Consider the following 23,510-nt stretch of genomic DNA (forward strand, 5'->3'; position numbering starts at 1 on the left):
AGATATACTTGTGTGTAAGAGCTTAAAAGGAGATGCATGACAAATTGCATCTTGGTACAAAACAAAGACTTTCTAATGAGGTTACAAACTGATGGCAGTAAAGTAAAATGAGTATGACCATTGTGATTGTAACCAGCTTTCTTGCTTTTGTCTGTTAACTCAAATTATTTTTAAAATAGTGACAGCTGCAATTTGTATACACAGTGCTTTATTTTTTTCAGAGGTTCTAATAAGTGAACTGGTATTATCTGCTTAATTATATATGATTAGTTAATATTACTACATGCATTTCAGTCCAGATTCTCACATCTAAATTGGGACAACCAGATATAAATTACTGATCCAGAAAAGAAATCAAAATATATAACACTTTGCCATACAGCTATATATTAAGTAATCATTGGCACTTTCTGGTTCTCCCTAAAGCGAAAGCATCATCTGGTAAGTGGGCTTTGCCTAGTTCTGCTACTCTATTAGCACAGTTTCCTATTCTTCAAAACTAATTTTCTTAGTAGTTAAAAAAAAATTGTAATAAAAGGTTGTAATAAAACAATACAGTGTATCACTGTTCAAGACACTTACCTGCAAGTTTATAAGTGTATAAAATCAGTCTTGCTCACTTTATTTCTGCCTGCCTTGCACCCGTTTCCTTAATATCCAGAGGCAGCATTGATTGCCCTTGTTGGAATCCCATTACTGCTCTTTACTGGCTGTATGAGTTGGGCAAATTACTTATCCTCTTTTAGTCTCATTTTCTTCATTTGCATGATGACAATAACAGTATGACCTACCTTTTGGGTTATTTTGAGGATTAAATGAGTTAATATTTATAAGACTTTGAGAACAGTACTTTTAGAGTACTATTTAAATATTTGTTAAATAAAATAAATAAAGATAGAAAGAACAGAAGACGAGAATATTGTGTTAAAGTATAATGTATGAATTTAATTCCATTTGACCAAACTAAAGAACTTAACTTTCTTATTTATTACATTTATATTTAGAATGTTTCTTATTAGTTATCTAATGAATCAAAGAATGTTCAACATTTATCTAATACATCTTCATACTTTGTTTTTTTCTATTTTATATTTATTCTTAGTTTCACGTAAGGAAGTATGAAGAGTAGATTTGTGGGTCAGTGATTTGATACTGCAGTTTGTTTTTTCCCAATTTGAACCTCTTTTTGGTACTTTCCAAAGAGGAAGGTAAAGACATTTGGCTATGTAGTGAGGGGAAAAAACACAAGATTAGAATAATCCAAACCATATAACTGCGTGAAAGCTAACACAGTATAGCCCCTGAGGAGAGGGACAGGGAAATCATCCTTTGGAAGCTGAGCATCAGTTGTTAGCACCAGATGAAGAAGGCTGTGCTTTCTTGCTAATGATATATTTTATACTAGGGGTATAGTTTGGCCACAATACAGTTTCTTGGTACTCTGAGGATCACATTAGCCAAGAGGCTGAGTTCTGTTGCAATGTTTGGCCCTCAAATGTTTTGTAACTAGATTAATAGTATTGTAGCTGGAGGGCAAATTTATTACTTTCTGTTATAAATTTACATGCTTATATATGTACATTGTGACTCTTGGTAAAATGTGAATGTTTTGGTTTTAACTAAGCTATTTTTTCTCCTAGAGACATCACTAACATATATTGGCACAGTAATGCAATTATAGAACGGATTAAGCACAACAAACTTAGGACTTTATCAGGCAACATGTATATATTAAAAGGAATGATAGACCGGATTTCCATGAAAGAAGCAGGTAAAAACTGTCATTACTAATTGATGAATTAGTTTACTAAGTGAAACAATTAACCATATATCTAACAGTGATATACATTTTTTTGCTTTTTACTAGGTGTTTTAAAATTATATATCAAAACTAAAAATTAAAAATAAAATTGCCAACATTATGTAAAACTGTTCTGTATGTTGATCCTTTCCTCTGGTTTAATCACTCTTATTGACAGTTTAAGTCCAGTAATTTAAAAAACATTCAAGTCAAATGTTCCTTGTTTGTGAGAAATTGTAAAAATAAATTATAAGAATATAATTTAGCTCCCCAATTCCTCTCTTTGTTGAACCTGCCCGGTACAACCCCAGTCCTGATACAATCTAATTTTCTGCCTATGCCTTGTACACAGCTAAAGTGACTGAAGAAAAACACATCTGAGTAGTCCACCTTAAATTTATGATTACCAGCAACAAGTTTTGGTCACTTAGTGCCCCTTGGTATCCTACCACAGCTCCCTAATCCATTCACTCTCCCATCCTCCTTGATAACGCTTTCATATTTTTACACATCTCCTACCTCCCTCTCTCATCTAGGTGGGTAGGGGAGCAAGAAGAGGACTTGAGCAATAGGCACAATCAAAAGAAAACCTCTCTGTCACATTTGCTCACCTGCTTGTATCTGTACCTGCTTTTATTGTGGACAAACTTTCCATGTTCCTGTCTGTGTCCACCTATTTATGCTTCAGCTCCTATCCTCTTTTACTCAAGGATATTACTCCAGTAATTCTTCTTTCTCCTATCAAAAAGAAAAACAAAAAACCCTCTTTTGAGTAAGAAATCAGGGTTGTTAGAATGCATTTGTATTTAAGAGATCATCAACTTAAAATAATTATATATATACACTATATATATATATATATATATATACTGTGTAACATACATATACACACACGCTATATATAAACCTCATGGTAACCACAAACCAAAAATCTGTAATAGATACACAAAAAAAGAGAAAGGAATCCAAATATAACACTAAAGATAGCCATCAAAAGAAGAAAGGAGGGCTTCCCTGGTGGCACAGTGGTTAAGAGTCTGCCTGCCGATGCAGGGGACGTGGGTTCATGCCCTGGTCTGGGAAGATCCCACATGCCGCGGAGCGCCTGGGCCCGTGAGCCATGGCCGCTGAACCTGCATGTCCGGAGCCTGTGCTCCGCAATGGGAGAGGCCACAACAGTGAGAGGCCCATGTACCGCAAAAAAAAAAAAATAAGAAGAAAGGAACCAAAAACTATAAACACAACCAGAAAAACTGCTAACGCAACCAGAAAACAATTAACAAAATGGCAGTAACTACTTTAAATGTCACTTTAAGTGCAAATGGACTAAATGGTCCCAATCAAAAGACATAGAGTGGCTGAATGGATAGAAACACAAGGCCCATATATATGCTGCCTACAAGAGACTCACTTCAGATCTAAAGACACATGCAGATAGAAAGTAAGGGGATGGAAAAAGGTATTCCATGCAAATGGAAATGAAAAGAAAGCCAAGTTAGCGATACTTATATCAGACAAAACAATTCAAAACAAAGTTTGTAACAACACAAAAAAGGACATTACATAATGGTAAAGGGAGCAATCCAAGAAAAAGATATAACAATTGTAAATATATATGCACCCAACATAGGAACACCTAAATACATGAAGAACAAAGCTAGAGGCACCACACTCCCTGACTTCAAACTATACTGCTAAGCTACAGAAATCAAGACAGTATGATACTGGCACCAAAACAGCCACATAGATCAACTAAACAGATTAGAGGCCCCAGAAATGAACCCATGCTTGTTTGGTCAATTAATTTATGACAAAGGAGGTAAGAATATAATGGGGAAATGACAACCTCTTCAATAAATGATGCTGGGAAAACTGGATATCTACATGCAAATGAATCAAACTAGACTACTTTCTCATACCATGTACAAAAATAAACCCAAAATGGATTAAAGACTTAAATGTAAGACCTGAAACCATAAAACTCCTAGAAGAAAATACAGGCAGTAAACTCGTTGACATATATGCCTTAGTATTTTTCTGGATCTGTCTCCTCAGGCAAGGGCAACAAAAGCAAAAAATAAACAGATGGGACTACCTCAAACTAAAAAACTTCTGTACAGCAAAAGAAACTGTCAACAAAATAAGGCAACCTACTGAATAGGAGGAGATATTTGCGAACTATATTACTGATAAGGGATTAATACCCAAAATATACAAAGAACTCATACAGCTCAATATCACAAGAAGAAACAACCCTTTTCCCAAAAAAGACATACAGACGGCCAACAGATATGAAAAGATGCTTAACATCACTAATCATCAGGGAAATGCTAATCAAAACCATAATGCGATATCACCTCATGCCTGTGAGAATGGCTGTTATCCAAAAGACAAGAAATAACATGCGTTGGTGAGGATGTGGAGAAAAGGGAACCCTTATGCAGTGTTGGTGGGAAAGTAAATTCCTTACAGCCACTAGGAAAAACAGTATGGGAGTTCCTCAAAAAATTAAAAGTATAACTACCATATGATCCAGCAATCCAGTTCTGGGTATTTTTCCAAAGAAAACAAAAGCGCTAGTTGAAAAGACAAATGCACCCCTATGTTCATTGCAGCATTATTTACAATAGCCAAGATACAGAAACAGCTTAAGTGTCCATAGATGGATGAGTGGATAAAGAAGATGTGGTGGGACTTCCCTGGTGGCGCAGTGGCAAAGAATCTGCCTGCCAGTGCAGGGGACACAGGTTCGAGCCCCGGTCCAGGAAGATCCCACATGCTGCGGAGCAACTAAGCCCGTGCACCACAACTACTGAACCTACGCTCTAGAGCCTTTGAGGCCACAACTACTGAGCCCACATGCCACAACTACTGAAGCCCACGTGCCTAGAGCCCATGCTCTGCAACAAGAGAAGCCACTGCAATGAAAAGCCCACCTGCCACAACAAAGAGTAGCCCCCGCTCGCTGCAACTAGAGAAAACCCGTGTGCAGCAATGAAGACCCAACGCAGTCAAAAATAAATAAATAAAATAAATACATTAAAAAAAGATGGGTGTATATATATATATATGTACATATATATATATACACACACAAAAGAATATTGTTCAGCCATAAAAAAGAATGAAATCTTGCTATTGTGACAACATGGCTGTTGTCATGAAGGTTGTCATGTCTAGAAGGTAATAAATTTTAAGTGAAATAAATCAGAGAAAAACAAATAACATATGATTTCACTTGTATGTGTAATCTAAAAAATAAAACAAATGAACAAACAGAAACAGACTCATAAAGAGAACAGATGCTTGCCAGAAGGGAGGGAGGTCAGGGAATGAGTGAAATAGGTAAGGGAGATTAAAAGATACAAACTTCCAGTTACAAAATGAGTCACAGTGATGAAATGTACAGCATGGGGAAAGAACATATAATCACAGTATTCTAATAGGTTCTGCAGTGAACAATATTCACATTGTTATAATGATGCAAACAATCTTCGATGTAATTAAAATTATTGTAAAAATGTGGAGAGAGGGTGAGGAAGGAGAGGTGCAGATGCTAAATCTTCATCTCATAACATTTATAAATTTTAAAATTGCTTTTTTCTTTTTATTGTATCTATATGAGATGCTAGATGTTAACTAAACATATTGTAATCATTTGACAATATGTGTAAATCAAACCATCATACTGTACACCTTAAGTTTATACTGTAATGTATGTCAGTTATTTCTCAATAAAACTGGGAGGGGGGCCCTCTTTTAACCACACTTCTTTCAGCCACTGTTGCTCTCATTTACAGCGAAACAGCTCAGACGATTTGTTATACTTAGATCTAATTCCTCTTGAATTCTTTCTCATTTTTTCTTGAATTCTCTTTAATCACGCATTAATCCTCAATTCTTCACCAAAACAGCCTTTATCAAAGTCACTGGTGGCCCCCACATTGCTAAATCCAGTGTACACTTGACACAGTTAATCACACCTACCTTCTTGAAACACTTTCTTTACTTGGCTTCTGGAATACCATATTTTCATACTGCCTCATTCCCTGTTCCTTCTTAGTTTCTTTGCTTATTTTTCTTTCTTCTTTGCCTCTGAATGATGGGATAGACTACAGCTCTTTCTGTACTCAGTGCTGTGCTGATTTCTTTTAGGCTTAAATCTCATTCATATTTTGACAAATGCCAAATTTTATCTGTAACGAACAATAGTCCCTGAGCCACTCAACTCATTTTCTGTCTGCTTATTTGACATCTCCACGAGGATGTCTACAGGTGTCTCAGAGTTAATATGTCTAAAACGTGGTCTTCTCCCTTAAATCTATATAGCCTACAGTCTTCCTCTCTTTCCATGGTTCCAGTGGCTAGCCAGTTTCCTCAGTTTCTCTCACACTCACATCTCGTACGTCAGTACATCCTACTGGCATTATCTCCATTGATATATCCAGAACCCAGGCCTCTGCTGCACCGCTGTGGTCTGGACTTTCCTCATCTTTTGTCTGAATCATTGCTGTAACCTCCTAACTGGTGTCATTGTTTCTCCCTATGTACTTCCACAGATTGTTCTCAAAATAGCAGCTAATTCAGTCCTGTTAAAGTAAGTCAAATTCTGTGACTCCTCCACTCAGAATTTTTCTATAGCTTCCCATCTCACCCAAAGTAAAACACTCGGTTTATAAAATGACTCCAAGGCTTTATAATCTCCCCCAACTACCTCTGTTACCTATCTGAGTAGCCTCTCCTCACTCCACTTCAACTACACTGATTTCTTTGTCATTCTACAAACAGGCCGGGCACACTCTTGCTTCATACCCTTTCACTTTGTTCCCTCTGCTTCCACTGCTTTAACCCTATATTGCCACATTGCTCACTCCTTCGTGTCCTAGGGCTTTACTCAAATGATGCTATTTCTGTGAGAATGTCTCTGTCCTTTTTTGAAAAGCTGCCTGCCCCCTTTCTCCTCCTTTAGAATGAACACACTGGTATCCCTATTCCCCTTAACTGCATAATTTTCTCCATAGCATCGATGACCATCTAACAAATGAGATGTTTTACTTATTGGTTTGCTTTCTGTTTAGAAGCCAGTTTTCATGAAGGTAGGGATTTTTGTTTGTTTTGTTAACTGCTGAATCCTCAGTATCTATGACAGTGCCTGGCACATAGTAAGCAATAAGTATATATTTTTAAATTATTTGATGAATTAATGACTTCACTTTAAAATCTAGACTTTCAGGTAATTTTTGTTTGTTTATCATTAAATAGGTTACCCAAATTATCTCATAAGGAAATTTATGTTTGGATTTCCAGAAAAATGGAAAGAGTACATTGATAATTTTTTAGAACAGTTAAGGTAAAGTACCTTCTAACTTTTTAAAAAACAACTTTATTAACGTATAATTTACATTTGATAAACTATCTTTTAGGAATAAAATTTGATGAGCTTTTTACAAATGTATATACTCATGTAACCAATGTAAAGTGGTTTTAATTTGTATTTTGGGAAATGTCAGTTTTGAAGCTGTCTTTGATCACAGACTTTGAGAAGGCAGTAACACTTTACTAGAACTTCTGTAATATGGAATAAATCTAAAAGGAAAATAAAACCTTTGATGTATTTCAAGGAGTCATCCACAATCACTTACCCTTTAAGAGGCATTTAGCTGTTAAACATGAGTCTGAAGTTCTTGATCTTTTTTTTTTTTAATAATTTTATTTTATTTGGCCGCGCCACATGGCGTGTGGGATCTTAGTTCCCTGACCAGGGGTCAAACCCATGTACCCTGCATTGGAGCGTGGAGTCATAACCACTGGACCTCCAGGGAAGTCTGGTCTTTTTTTTTTTTTTTTTTTTTTTGCAGTACGCGGGCCTCTCAGTGTTGTGGCCTCTCCCATTGCGGAGCACAGGCTCCAGGCACCGGATGCACAGGCTCAGCGGCCATGGCTCACGGACCCAGCCGCTCCGCGGCATGTGGGATATTCCCGGACTGGGGCACGAACCCGTGTCCTCTGCATCGGCAGGCGGACTGTCAACCACTGCGCCACCAGGGAAGCCCTGGTCCTTTTTTAATTCATTCATTCCCTCAGTAGTTACTAAGTGTCATTTGCTTAGCAGACACTGTATCAGCCTTGGGAAAACAAAGAAGAATTTGATTACTTTTTTTTTTTTTTAAATCTTGGTTTGTTTGTTTGTTTTCTTTGTACTCTTTTTTTTTTTAATTTTTGGCTGTGCTGGGTTTTCATCGCTGCGCGCAGGCTTTCTCTAGTTGCAGGGAGTGGGGGCTACTCTTCGTTAAGGTGTGTGGGTTTCTCATTGTGGTGGCTTCTCTAGTTGCGGATCATGGGCTCTAGGCACATGGGCTTCAGTAGTTGCAGCATGCAGCCTCAGTAGTTGCGGCATGCGGGCCCTAGAGTGCACAGGCTTCAGTAGTTGTGGCCCGCAGGCTCAGTAGTTGCAGCTTGTGGGCTCAGTAGTTGTGGTGCACGGACTTAGTTGCTCTGTGGCATGTGGGAGCTTCCCAGACCAGGGATTGAACCTGTGTCCCTTGCCTTGGCAGGTGGATTCTTAACCATTGGACCACGAGGGAAGTCTGAATTTGATTAATTCTTGCCCTTAAAAACTCATAGGGGATAGGTTGTGTAAGTTGACTAATCATGTTACAATGTAATAAGGTATAACTGGGGCTGGCAATTTTTTTCTGTAAAGGGGCAGATAGTATTTTCATGGGTATGTTGCCTCTATCACAGCTACTCAACTCTGTAGTGAAAAAGCAACATAGATAGTACTGAAAAGCGAGAGAGAGGCATGGACATATATACACTACCAAACGTAAAATAGATAGCTAGTGGGAAGCAGCCACATAGCACAGGGAGGTCAGCTCTGTGCTTTGTGACCACCTAGAGGGGTGGGATAGGGAGGGTGGGAGGGAGGGAGACGCAAGAGGGAAGAGATATGGGAACATATGTATATGTATAACTGATTCACTTTGTTATAAAGCAGAAACTAACACACCATTGTAAAGCAATTATACTCCAATAAAGATGTAAAAAAAAAAAAGAGTGAATGTGGCTGTGTTTCAATAAACTTTACAAGAACAGACAACTGGCAGAATTTGTCCTGTAATTTTCTTATAATATCAGCTTAAGTGGGAAATACAAGAGCATAGATAAGAAGAACTTAAGAGGTCATTAAGATGTTATACTTAAGTTGTTTGTGGGAGGAAAAGGGTAGAAGCCATGAAAGCTTAAATAATGTAAGATTAAAGGTAATATGCTGGGGGAAAAAGCTTTATCTGAGGGACTTTCATTTATTATTATGGGTTTCGTTTTTTGTTTTTGTTTTTTGAGAACCAATATTAGAGGAAAAATACTATACTTGTTTTTAGGTCTTGTGAAAAGAAAGGAGGAAAGGCCAGACAAAAACAGAAAACTGAAAGAGTTGTTCCTGACATTCGAAAATCAATGAAAAATGATGCAGGGGAAAAAAAAACAGAAGTCCTCCAAAGAGCCACTGCCACTTGTGACCTTGATTGTGATCATTTGGGTATGTTTGCTCTTTTCTTCTCTGTTGGTATAGTGGTAAATTTTTACCTGAGCTCCACACTGTTTAATTGTTTACAGTGAATTTAGTATTGAGTTCTTGACTTATACTGCCCTAAAATTCCTGGGTTTTTTTCACTGCTTAAGAGGAGAAACTGCAATGTAGACTGCCTGTAGTCAGCATTCAGCTTACTTCATTAAATTATACCTTTTAATTAGAATACCAAGAACACTGATCAACATAACAATGAAAAATGATTGTTCTTTCAGTTTTCTAGACGCCAGGTATTTAGGCTGCCAGCTTACCTCAGACCTATATTACAGATACCTATATTTTTGTACTAACTATTATTCCTGTTAATAGACAAAACCAGTTTGCTTTCATGGAGGTAATGGCATGTCTTTTTGAATGACTGTTGCTATGAAGGTAGCTGGCAGAACTGTTCTGTGTCAACTCTACCAAAACTATAATCTGCCTCACATCCACCCAACCCCAAGGTGAAAAAAAGTATTTATAGTCCTTTCTAGATAATATAATGAGTAAAATTCCTAGACTCTGTTGTATAAATTTATGCCAATTCTACCTTGATCTTACAATGAAGAGTTTTACAGAACTTCAAGAGTTCAGGGCTGCTTCTGCCAGAAACATAGCACCATACTGGATATAAATGTACCTGTATGTCACTCCCCACCCCACCATACCCTATTTCCTGTCGCCCACCCCCATTGAAACTATGCTCATCCTTTGTAGTACAGAGAAAGGAATAAATATGTGGATGACTGCTTCATACAGCTAGCAAAAATTCACTCCTTAACTGTTGATCCGGTTCCTTCTCAATCCTTCTTTTTGTTTTTGTTTTTGTTTTTGTTTTTGTTTTTGTTTTGCGGTACGCGGGCCTCTCACTGTTGTGGCCTCTCCCGTTGCGGAGCACAGGCTCCAGACACGCAGGCTCAGCGGCCATGGCTCACGGGCCCAGCCGCTCCGCGGCATGTGGGATCTTCCCGGACCGGGGCACGAACCCTTGTCCCCTGCATCGGCAGGCGGACTCTCAACCACTGCGCCACCAGGGAAGCCCTCAATCCTTCATTTTATCAAAAGTCATCCTATTTCTCGCGAATTAGGCATACTGCTTGTTGTCTTTGCTAGACCTCTTCAGTATTCTGGAGTCCTGGGGCTACAGCACCTGCTATATACTTTTTTACTCTGAAATTTAAAAGATCCCTAAAAGTATATCTAACTTTGAATTATTTATTAGTCTTCTTTAGTCTTAGGTCTTATCATCTCCCTACCCCCACTCCTTCCTTTCACTTATAGTACTGTTTTTCAGGAATTTGAGTCAAATTGTGAGTATTACTGGTAAAGTATTTGAGAATACAAATGTAAAAGACTAAAGTTTGATAATTTACATGCCAGCTGTGTCCAAAGGAAAATCATTCAACGAACATTTTTAAAGCATCTTCCATGAACTTTGATCTATGTTAGCTGTTAGGAACTTAGAGATGAATAAAATGAGATGCTTTTCCTTGAGAAGCTCAATTTAGGGGAAGATATTACTGTATTCTGTTTTGGATGTATCATTTTTCCAGTGTGATTCATTAGATCATTGTTTTGTGAAACTATTAAGACAGTGAGTGTCTTCTTGTCACATACATTATTTTGAGTGGTGGTATTTGATGCTGTTATTGTTTGTATTATCATTATCATTACACTTTCCATGAGTAAACCACTGAAATATAAAAAAAACCACCACATCTAACATTAAACAACTGAGGTTATGCAAAGGTGCCAACTAATGATAATTTAAGATGATATAATTGCGTGTGTGTATTTTAATGATTTACCTAATGTTTTGTATATTCTGTAATCTATATATTATAGTATTGCTCTTAAAGTACTTTATATATCTCTGTTATTATACTTAACAGTATATTGTAAATGATTATAATATCAGCCTTCCTCCCCATACTGTAATAATCTCAAGAGCAAGGAGTACCATCCATTGTGCATCTTCAAGTACAGACTTCTATGAACTTAATACCATAATTTAGTTTTGTGTAAGTGTGGATTTTCAGAGTAATTTCATTGAAATCCTGCCTACCAGAATTTAAAGAACCTTTTCTCTACACATTAGCAAGTTTAAAATTTCATATTGAGTTAAATTCATCAGCTTAATAGCACTTTTTCTTATCTTATTTCTTCTAGGTGAAAAGAAATGAAAGTGAGGAACATTTAGAAGTGTTTAAAGAAGTAGAGAGGAAACAATACTAACACTATTAACTTCATACAGCTTAGGTTGAAGTATCCAGAATGGTCTGAATCTTTATTCAAATTATTTAATAAAATGAATAAAAATATTCAGAATAAAAAGGTTTTGTTCAAAATTAGAAAGTTCAAAATTTTCACATTTCCAATTGAACATTTGAATCATGTTTATATGAGGAATTAGAAGAAAACTCTTCCTTCATAATATGAAGATACATGATTCCATTGAGAAATCATGTAGAAACTTTCCTGATTACTTTTGTCTAGTGCCACTTCTCCATGAACTATAATTTAGAGGCTTCTTTTTTCCCCAGCATTGAGTATTACCCATGAGTCTTTCATTTTGTCATTCATCTTGTAAAATGGCACATAATATGTGTAGGTTGTTGGAGTACTTCACTATGATGATTGGTGTGATGATTTACAATTTGTATATATTTATAATTGTATAATTTAAAGTTAAAATTAGTTTGGCTTCTGGTTTCCTAAGTTTCAAATTGGAGAGTTTCTCTCATTTTAATTTGCTTTCTTTAACCAGTGACACAGTATAATAAAGATTCCCAACTTCTGCTTTGGTTGTTAGTCCATGATGCTTCATGGAGTTTTGGGGGATTCAGCAAAAATGTACCTCTGTGACCACCGCTGGGGATGCATATGGGGCCATGCAGATGGAGTTCCATGTTTTCCTAACTCTCCTAAACCAGGATAGCTTCTGTTCCATATATTACATACCTAGTAAGGTTTTAGCAACCCTAGTGGTTTTCCTTATGTCTTCTTAATATTTTACTTCCAGATTTAACAAATATTTAGCATCTCCTATGTATGTGAAAGACTGTACTAACTCCAGCAAAAAAAAATCAAAAATGAAGACGAAATTCTTACCATTAAGAATTTTTTTCAGTTGAAAGATAAGAAAAGTATGTTAATTATAATGCAGGGCACATTGTCAAATATGATATTATTTGAAAGTATTCTGGAAATCTGAAGGAGAGCTTTCATTCAGTTGAGGGAATCAAGACAAAGTTTCTGGTTAGGTGGGTTAGAAAACAGAAATAAAGAAGGTTATAGAACAGAATTGAAGCAGGTGGTAAGTGAAGGAAACTTTCCAAGTAGAGTGAATGACATTAATGAAAGTTGAGAAGCAGTGGATTAACAGACATAGAATATCATTCAGATTTGGGTACAGTGAGTGATTAGAGCTATATTGAAGACCAGGCAGAGGAACTGTGTACACTAAGTAGACTGTGAGACGTCATGGACAGATTGGTATAAAAATTAGTATATGTTTACAATTGAAGGGGCAGTGATCTGAACAGACCAGTGCTTTAGGAAGATTAATTTGGCGATAGTGTTTAAAATGGAGTTTGTGGGGAAAGAAACAGTATATTTTATTTGGGAAATATTTTTTCTATATTTTGTTTGTAGCTAATTTGAAATTTTGATCTTTGGTTTTGTCTTATGAAATTAAAGAGAGAACTGAAGAATCCAAAGTATCCGTTGATATTCTAACATCAAGGGAACAGTTTTTCTCAGATGAAGAAAGAAAATATATGGCTGTTAATCAGAAGAAACCTTATATTTTAGTAACACCACTCAAATCTAAAAAAGTTATAGAGCAAAAATGCATGAATTATAATCTGTCCTTTGGCACCATTAAAGCAGTGACAGATTTTGCAGTGCGAAAGCATCAAAAAGAAAGTAAATCAAACTTATGTGAACCTACAAGTCCAATCAGCAAACCCACAAAGACTTTAGAAAGTACATTTGAGTATAGTGTGGGTCATAAAAGTAAAAACAAGGAAGGTTGTAGTGAATGTGATTTACTCACTGTCAACCAGAAAATAAAAATACCTAGTCCTAAAAAGGAACAAACAGTCACCTCTGACTTTAAGAAAAATACAAGGTTATCAAAATTGAAGAAAACTGAAAATCAAGTAACTGTGTCATTTTACAAGCATCAGTCCTCATCAGATTTGTCTAATGAAGAGAGTGAAAAAGGAAAGGAATTTAGAAGGAAAGCTGGGGTTGTTAAGAAAACCAGAGCAAGAAATACCAAAGAAATAGTGGTTCACTTGAGAAAAAGCACAAGAAAAACAAGGACAATCCCAGTGATGTCTGAATCTGAAACTGAAGAGAGTGAAAATGAACTTCATATGAAACAAAAGAAAGCTAGATGTTCTGCTAAAGAAAATCTTCAGAAATCTGATATTAGCAATGAGCTTCCAGTTATTGAGACAATGGGATCTGGCAAGACAAACAGGTATTCCTTAGCATGTTTACCTGGTTTAATTCAGGATGAGGAATGGAATAAGAAAGAATTACAGAAACTTCATTGGTAAGTAGTCAGATTTGACTCTGAAATATCTAGAGGGGCCACAAAACAGTTTACAACATAAAAACTCCAATAACGGGCTGATTTAATGACTTCTATTTGTTAATATGGAAGATGTCATCCAAAAACACATGGAGAGAAATTAAAATTTATATAGGGAGTAGAGGGAGAGTACAGATAACTTCTAAATAGGTTCTTTGTGGCCATCTATAGCCTGCATGTGAGGAAAGTGAGTGACCCTCTTTTCTTTTCATTCCCATTTAATATTTCAAGAGAGTCCCCTCCCCCTCCCCCCTAAAAAAGGGTAACTATGTGAGGGGACAGATGTGTTCATTAATTTGATTGTGGTAATCATTTCACAATGTATATGTATGTCAAATGATCACATGTACACTTTAAATATATACAGGTTTTTTTGTCAATTATACCTCAGTAAAGCAGGGGTAAACCATTTCAACACAGACAAATGCAGCTCTCTCACTTAGCTTCACATTTTAAGGAATATTTTATAAGTAAATTTACTATTATAAAACTCTAAATTTGAATCCAAATTTGTAGATTATTTAGTACAGTCTTTTCCCCCTCATTTATAGAAGAGAAATTAGTCTTAAAAATTCAGTGATTTGTCCAAGGTTTCTTAATTAGTGCTGCTTGATAAATCAGGTATGATGAGAATTGGATTTAGCTACATAGACTTGAAAAGCAGTTTCAGTAGTGTGGTAGTTAGTATTGGAAGCCAGATCATAGTTGAGAGATGAAGAGTGAATGAGACAGTAAAGACAACCTAGATGGATGACACAAGAAATTTGGCAATGATAGGGAACAGAAGAATGCATAGTCATAGAAGACAGTGTGAAGATAAGGGAACATGTATGTTTAGTTGCTTGCTTGCTTGTTTGTAAGGTGACTCATGCCAGGGTATAATGGTATGTTCTTGGAAATGATCTAGTAGAAAGAAAGGAAGATATGATTGATAAAAGAGGGAAGGATAACATAGAAACACGCCACATTCAGTGTTCCATTCTCTTGTGTACCCCCAACTGTATAACATTTGGAATTCATTTTCAAATCTACCTTCTCTTCCTAAGGCATCTTTGTGCCACTGTACTCTTCCTTTCTCGATTTCCTAAATTTTCCTTCTCTATCTTATTTTCAGGCAGAGAAGGTTTTCTTATTCTTCAGACTTCTTGGTTTTGGCTGTTTGCTTTCTAGCAGTCGTGTATTCCAGTGATCTTTTCATTCCGAAGTTCTACTTTTCCTTTTTGCAAAGGGACTTCCAAATCTGTGCCTCTGGTCTTGAATTCTTGTACTTAGGTTTGTATTTCCCTTTCCCTGCTGGACATCTCTACATAAATCTCACCTACAGCTAACTTAATATGTCAAAAACCAAACTTATTTTCCCCTGCCTGTCCACTTTGCCTGACATTCCTGTTTCTGAATATGTAATTTTTCTAGTCAACTAGGTTTAAACTCTCTATTATTATTGATTTTTAATCTAATTTTTTAAATCTAATTTTTTTTAAAATTAAGAAGCTACCAGCTATACTTAGGCAATATTGTGGGTTCAATTCTGGACTACTGGAAGAAGGTGAATATCTCAACAAAGAAAGTCACATTAATTTTTTGGTTTCCTGGTGCATATGAAAATTATGTTTACACTCTACTGTAGTCTCTTAAGTGTGCAATAGCATTATGTCAAAAACACCAGTGTATATACCCTAGTTAAAAAAAATAATTTATTGCTTAAAAATGCTAATCATTTGAGTCCTCAGTAAGTTGTAATCCTTTTGCTGTTGGAGGGTCTTGCCTTGATATTGATAGCATTTTACCCACAGTAGAACTTCTTTCAAAATTGGAGTCAGTCCTCTCAAACCCTGCTGCTGCTTTATCAACTAAGTTTATGTAATATTCTAAATCCTTTGTTGTCATTTCAACAGTCTTCACAGCATCTTCACCAGGAGTAGATTTCATCTCATGAAATCACTTTCTTTGCTCATCCATAAGAAGCAGTTCCTCATAAGTTCAAGTTTTATCATGAGATTGTAGTAATTCAGCCACATCTTTAGGCTCCACTTCTAATTCTAGTTCTCGCTATTTCCACTACATCTGCAGTGACTTCTTCCATTGAAGTCTTTAACTCCTCCAAGTCATTCATGAGGGTTGGAATCAACTTCTTCCAAACTCCTGTGAATGTTGATATTTTAATAGACCTCTTCCCATGAATCACAAATATTCTTAATGGCATTTTAATGGTGAATCCTTTCCAGAAGGTATTCAATTTACTTTGATCCATCAGAGGAATCACTATCTGTGGCAGCTCTAGCCTTAGGAAATATGTTTCTTAAATAATAAGACTTGAAATTCAAAATTACTCCTTGATTCATAAGCTGCAGAATGGATGTTATATTAGCAGGCTGAAAACAACATAAATCTTGTACATCTCCATCAGAGCTTTTGGGTGACCAGGTACACTGTAAATGAGCAGTAATATTTTGAAAAGAATCTTTCTTTCTGAACAGTAGCTCTACACAGTGGTCTTAAAATTTAAAATGATTCAGTAAACCTTGTTGTAAATAGATGTGCTGACCTCCAGGCTTTGTTCCATTTATAGAGCACAGGTAGAGGAGATTTAGCATAATCTACCTAAGGACCCTAGAGTTTTCAGAGTGGTAAATAAGCATTGGCTTCAACTTCAAGTCCCCTGCTACATGAGCCTGTATCAAGAGAGTCAGCCTGTCATTTGAAGCCAGCCATTGACTTTTCCTCCTTAGCTATAAAAGTCATAGATGGGGGCTTCCCTGGTGGCGCAGTGGTTGAGAATCTGCCTGCCAATGCAGGGAATATGGGTTCGAGCCCTGGTCTGGGAAGATCCCACATGCCGCGGAGCAACTGCGCCCGTGAGCCACAACTACTGAGCCTGCGCGTCTGGAGTTTGTGCTCCGCAACAGAGAGGCCGCGATAGTGAGAGGCCCGCGCACCGTGATGAAGAGTGGCCCCCACTCGCCACAACTAGAGAAAGCCCTCGCACAGAAATGAAGACCCAACACAGCCAAAAATAAAAATAAATTAATTAATTAAAAAAAAAAAAAAGTCATAGATGGCATCTTCTTCCAATAGAAGACTGTTTTATCTGCATTGAAAATCTGTTGTGTAGTGTAACCACCTTCATTGATGATCTTAGCTAGAGCTTCTGGATAACTTGCTGCAGCTTTTACATTAGCACTTGCTGCTTCACTTTGTACTTTTATGGAGACACTTCTTTCATTAAACCTCATGAGCCAACCTCTGCTAGCTTCAGACTTTTCATCTGAAGCTTCCTCACCTCTCTCACCCTTCGTAGAATTAAAGAAAGTTAGGACCTTGCTCTAGATTAGACTTTGGCTTAAAAGAATCTTGTGACTGGTTTGATCTTCTATCCAGATCGCTAAACTTTCTCCATATCAGCAACAAGGCTATTTGTTATCATTTGTGTGTTCATTAGAGTAGCACTTTTAATTTCCTTAAAGTACTTTTTCCTTTGGATTCACAACTTTACTGTTTGGCACAAGAGGCCTAGCTTTCAGCCTGTGTCAGCTCTTGACATGCCTTCCTTACTAAGCTTAATCATTTCTAGCTTTTGATTTAAAGTGAGAGACTTGCAACTCTTCCTTTCACTTGAACATTTAGAGGCCATTGTAGGCTTATTAATTGGCCTAATTTCAATACTCTTGCATCCTCGGAGAATAAGGAGGCTCAAGGAGAGAGAGAGAGAGATGGGAATGGCTGGTCAGTGGAGCAGTCAGAACACACACGACATTTATCAATTAAATTCACTGTCTTATATTTGCACAGTTCATGGCACCCCAAACAATACAAGAGTAGCATCACAGATCACATAACAAATATAATAATGATGAAAAAGTGTGAAATATTGTGAGAATTACCAAATGTGACAGAGTCATGAAGTGAGCAAATGCTGTTGGAAATATGGCACCAATAGTCTTGCTTGACACAGGGTTGCCACAAACCTTTAGTTTGTAAAAAACACAGTAAAGCAAAGGGCAATAAAACAAGATATGCCTGTACAGCCTTTTTCTTAACACTACTCTTTTTTTCAGACCTTTAATGCCTTTTGCCTGAACTGTGTAAGTAGCCTTGTGTTTTTACTTTATTCTGTTCATCTGAGTAATCTGTTTTATACAACTCCAGATTAGTCTTAATGTATAGTTGTGGTTCTGACACATCAAAAACCTTCACTTGCATTCTTGCTCAAATTCAAATTATATAAAGATTTCTTCTGCCTTGCATTGAGAGTAATAGTTGACCTCAGTTATCCTTTCCAGCTGTATCCCCCATTATTTCCTTTAATAAAAGTTGTCAACCTTTGCTGTATGTTCAGATCATGCAAGGAGATTTTTAAGTGCCTGGACTACAGAAATGCCAGTTTCCAGTAAGATGAGTAAGCATACTCCGCTCTGTTTCTTCTATGCAGCTGTAACACCTGGACAGAATTCTTGGAACAGCTTTTTGTTGACTCAGGAAGATAAATAATAACAGGCTGATTGAGGGAGACTAGAATTTTAAGAACCACCAAACTGGAAGTGAATTTCCAGTTTTTCCTCTAGATATTCCCCCAAGCTAAACTCAAGGCCACCTAAAACCAGGAAGGGGGCATTGAGGCAAGACAAAGAGAGTTCAAAGAGAAGCCCTTCAGTTATGGCTTGAACAGGAAGGGGGATTACTAACACTCAGAAACAGTAGAGGAAATCTCTCAGTTGTTTCTTTTTCTTTTCTCCTTTCTCTTATAACCCAGTACCCATACAATCCAGCAGGAGCAAGCATCACAGCATCATTTGGGGCCCACACATACCTAAAACTCAAAGTGCGGAACCTTCCTCTCCAGTTCGGGTAGAGGTCTCAAAAGGGTGGGGCAAACCATTTTGCAATTTTCTCTTTCTGTCCTCTGCTTGGCCCTGAGAAAGATAAAATTTTATAAAGTGTGCAGCAGAGCTGGGTAACTAAAACCCCAGGTTTCTGCCAGAGAATCAAAAATGGGAACCCTAGGGAACCAAAGACTGCAGAGAGGGAGGACCTAGGGAAAGCAACCCTATAAAGTTGTTTATGAACTTTTAGGCTCACCCTTGAGTTGCCCATTTGTGGATCTGATCCTAAACAGCATACCCAAGACTTTGAGAACTGAACTAAATGGTAGACCACCATGCAGTTTCCAAGCCAGCCACCCAGTGTCCAACATGCAGTATATCCTAATAACACTGCAAAGCTTTAAAAATGGAACTGACAATGAAACTGCAACCACAGAAGACTGACTGGAATTTATAGCTCAGATTACAGCCAGGTTGGTTGCCTGCTAAAACAAAAATATTAATATTCTCTATAAAATATATGTAAGACCCAGAGTTTTGTCATTCAGAATGTCTAGGAAATAATCCAAAATTACTTAGCATACAAAGAACCAGGAAAATTTCAACTCTTATGGAAAAAATAATCAACAGATGCGAATGCTGGGATTGACACAGATGTTGGAATTACCTGACAAGATTCTGAAGCAGGTATATAAAAATGCTTCAGGAACTAAAAGCAAACATTCTTGAACAGAAATTTATAATGTCTCAGCAAGAAATAGAAAATGTAAATAAGGATCAAATGGAAATTTTAGAACTGAAAAATAAGATAAAAACTCACTGGATAGGCTCAATAACAGAATGAGATGAGAGAGGAAAGAGGCAGTCAGTATCAGGAATGGAGGAATAGGAAGACAGATGGCAACTCTGGGTAAATACAGTAGACTTCTCTTGAGTTCTTGTAAATGTTTAGCGGTTTAAGGCAAATATTGCATTGCATGATGGAGTTCTTCAGTGTTTATAAATGTGATACAGAAGACAAGTGAGGAAGAGGCTTATATGATGGTAAGATTTTACTTGAAGTAGTAAGATACTGATTCTGAGTTAACTGTTCAGTATGTATATAGTAAACCCCAGAGCAGCCACTAAAAAACTACACATATCTTCAAACATTTAATAGATAAATTAAAATACTAAAAAAAAGGCAGAAAAAGGAAATAGAAAACAGGAGGAACAAAGAAAAACAATTACATTAATTATGTTAATAATATAAATACCATTTAAAAGATTGTTAGAATGAATTTAAAAACATGATCCCACTGTGTTGTATAAAGGAAACTCACTTCAAATAGGACATAGGTAAGTTAAAAGTGAAAGGATAGATACATACCATGCAAATTCAATAGATAGCTGGAGTGGCTATACTAATACTAATCAAAGATTTCAGTATGAAGAAAATATCGAGAATAAAGAAGGACATTACAAAATGATAGAAGTGCCATTTCACCAGGAAGACTTAACAATCGTAAATGTGTATGCACCTGAGAACAAAACCTCAAAATACATGAATCAAAATCTGACAAAACTAAAAGGAAAGTACTGAACTGAAAAGAGTCAAATCCACAATTATAGTTGGAGACTTCAGTATTCTTGGTAATTGATGGCAGTAGTAAACAGATAATTAGTAAGGGTATACAAGAACTGAATGAACAACACCATCAGCCAACTGTGCTAGCTGACATTTTGGAATAGTGTACCCAACAGGGAAAAAACACATTATTTCTAAGGATAGGTGGATTATTCACTAAGAACATTTACTAGGTCATAAAACAAATCTTAACAAATTGAGTATAACTGAAGTTATATAAAGGGTGTTCTCTGGCCATAATTGAATTAAACTACAAGTCCGTAAAAGAAAACAAAAAATTCCAAGTGGTTGAAAAATAAATAACACACCTATAAATAATCTATGAGTCAGAGAGGAAGTCTCAAGGGAAGATATTCTGAACTGAACAACAAAGAAAATATATCAAAATTTGCAGTGTGAGCCCAGAAGTTCATAAACAATGTTACAGTTTGGTTTTACGTAGTTCATTTCTCTGCCTGACTTTCATGATACTTTCTTCATAAACGAAATTGTGGTATGATCTTATAGTGAGTGGACTATTGAGTAATAAAAAGGAAGAACTATTGATACTTGTAACCACTTGAATGAATTTCAGAGGTATTATGCTGAGTGAAAAATGCCAGCCAAAAAGGTCACTTACTATATGATTCCATTTATGTTATGTTCTGGAGAAGACAGAACTAAAAAGAAAGAAAATGGATCAGGGATTTCCAGTGGTTATAGTGGTGGACCACAGAGGGGTAGCACTGGGAGTTTTTTTCAGTCTGATGGAACTGTTCCATCTGTTGTGTTATATATCTGTTAAGATTCATAGAACCATACCCAAAAAGATGATTTTACTTAAACTGTTTAAAAAGTGCCTAGACTGCATACTATTAAAATATTCAGATATGGCAGGTTTGGGTTTGGGTTTTATGCTTCTCTAGTTTTTTACAGCTTTGACCTGCAGCTATTTCTTTGAAATTTACTGTTCTATAAATATGAACTATTTATCATTCCCTAACCATATGTAGTTCTTCCTTGTCTTCATTTCCTTGCCAATATTATGGCCTCATTTTCACCTGTTATATTTTTATCCATCCTTCAAATTTTATCTCACATGTCACCTCCTCCCTGTAACATTTCCTTGTTATCACCTATTCCTACTTTCCACTCGGTTAGATGTAATGCCTCTTTCTTACAAACAACGTAAAGCAATTCTAATGCTGATTTCAAAGCAAAATAATCACATGAGGAGCTTTTGGAAAATGCAAAGGATTGCTGCCCCAGACCTACTGTATTGAAATCTTAAGGGATGGAGTCTATGAATCTGTTCGCTTATTTTACTTGCTTGCTTGCATTTTGCTATAAGCTCCTTAAGTGATTCTTGGTTGCAGCCCACTGTTTTGTACCCCCCCCCATCATGCTTATAACCTAGTAGGGTAGACAGATACTTAGCAAATAATCCCTGTAAGAAGTTTATGACAGTATTTATCAGGGAAATCTGACTTAGTTTAGGCAGATACTAGAACTAAGATTTGAAGGTTAAATAAGAAGTATTTAGGCCAAAGATTCATGATAAGTACGCTTTAAAGTAAAACAGTGTATGTAAAAGTAGAAAGTAAGAGAGCATGTTTAAAAATACTAAAGGCCAAAATGACTGGCCTACAGAAAGTGAGGGAAGAGCTGTAGAGGATGAGAATAGACAGGCGAGGAAGAACATAGATCATATTTCGGTTTTTATGCTTAAAAATGATGAAGTGATTTTTAAGTAGGACTGGAATGATATTACATTTGCCTTTTTAAATTATCTGGGATTAACTAGAGGAGATGTGTTCATTACAGACTAATTTCTTATTAAGTGCATTAAGTATTTTTATTATGACAAAATAGTCCTTTTAGGCAATCCTAGACTTGAATGTTAGCTATGTACACAGATAGGGAAGCTTGAGCCCCCTCCCTATAGTTCTCCGCTTTAGAACACATGTGGAATGATTAGTTATGCAAGGGTAGAACATTTGTTAAGTGTTCAATGCCCATAAGTATTTGTTCTCCTTTTATGCATCGAGTGAGTGGTATTCTGTAGTTAGATCATATCTGTTCACAAAAGTTGATTCTTAAATTTTCATGAATTTTACAAATTAAATGTTTCATGATCATTATTAAAAATTAAATTATATAAACTAAAGGTTAAATAAATTTATTAGAAACAAACTAAAACTCTAAACTCATCACTTCCTAATTATTTTACTATATTTTATTATCTGTGCCCTTGAGGTTCTTTACATCTGTCATATCTGTGTAGTGGAAATTCTTTATAATTGTGTGCTGTTGCACATTTCTCACTCCATGTTGGTAACTTGAAATCATCCATGATAGGAGTATTTACAACATGGAAATTGACAAACACTACAAATTGGGGCTTTTTAACCCCAGAGAACTAGTTGTTAAAAATTTACCAGCATAACACTGCATAGGTTAACGTGAGTTAAATAGATCTTTTCTGGCAGAACTATCAGCCTAACCACAATATATAATATCTCTTGGAGGGGGAGGGCAGTAATATGTATACCAGGTTCTAAATACAGTAAGTCCCCTACATCCGAACCTTCAAGTTGTGAACTTCCGAAGATGCGAACATGTGTTCACATGTCCAGTCACATAAGTTAGTTCACATGTCTGGTGTATACTGTCATGTATGTGCATCCTTTACAAGTAGTTGTGCTTTTGTGTGCTTTACTGTACAATATTGTATCGAGTACAGTAGTACAGTATCTTTATTTCAAGCCCAGGATGTCCGGATGCAAGCATAAAAGCAGTGGTGATGTAGCTGGTACTACTGTACTCTTCAAGGTACTTTAGTGTAAGAGTAAAAATGTTTTTATTCTTTGTGTTTGTTTTTAATGTATTATTTGTGTGAAAAGCAATATAAGCGTATTACAGTATAGCACTATATAGCCAATTGTGTTAGTTGGATACCTAGGCTAACTTTGTTGGATTTACCAACAAATTGGACTTAAAAATGCAGTCTCGGAACGAAATTCATTCATATGTAGGGGACTTACTGTAATCATTTGCAATGAGATTTTAGAATGTAACTCGTTTGTTAAATTGGGGAACTACCTTATATT

At 36.4% G+C, this 23,510-nt stretch overlaps 1 protein-coding gene and 1 long non-coding RNA gene across 3 annotated transcripts in view; both read left to right on the forward strand.

The window, feature by feature from the left end:
* MIS18BP1 (MIS18 binding protein 1) overlaps positions 1 to 23,510 on the forward strand; it is a 61,029-nt gene that overhangs the window by 17,733 nt on the left and 19,786 nt on the right. For both annotated transcript variants that reach the window (XM_067736952.1, XM_067736963.1), the window contains exons 6-9: positions 1,641 to 1,771; positions 7,064 to 7,151; positions 9,184 to 9,341; positions 13,071 to 13,935. In XM_067736952.1, coding sequence (XP_067593053.1) covers positions 1,641 to 1,771; positions 7,064 to 7,151; positions 9,184 to 9,341; positions 13,071 to 13,935 — 1,242 coding nt within the window. The remainder of the gene's footprint in view (positions 1 to 1,640; positions 1,772 to 7,063; positions 7,152 to 9,183; positions 9,342 to 13,070; positions 13,936 to 23,510) is intronic.
* On the forward strand, positions 9,364 to 12,170 carry LOC137224046 (uncharacterized). Its single transcript, XR_010943197.1, has 2 exons — positions 9,364 to 10,163; positions 10,406 to 12,170. It is a non-coding gene; the product is annotated as an uncharacterized lncRNA (long non-coding RNA).

Source organism: Pseudorca crassidens, chromosome 1, assembly GCF_039906515.1.
Source record: "Pseudorca crassidens isolate mPseCra1 chromosome 1, mPseCra1.hap1, whole genome shotgun sequence".
NCBI classification, from domain to species: domain Eukaryota; kingdom Metazoa; phylum Chordata; class Mammalia; order Artiodactyla; family Delphinidae; genus Pseudorca; species Pseudorca crassidens.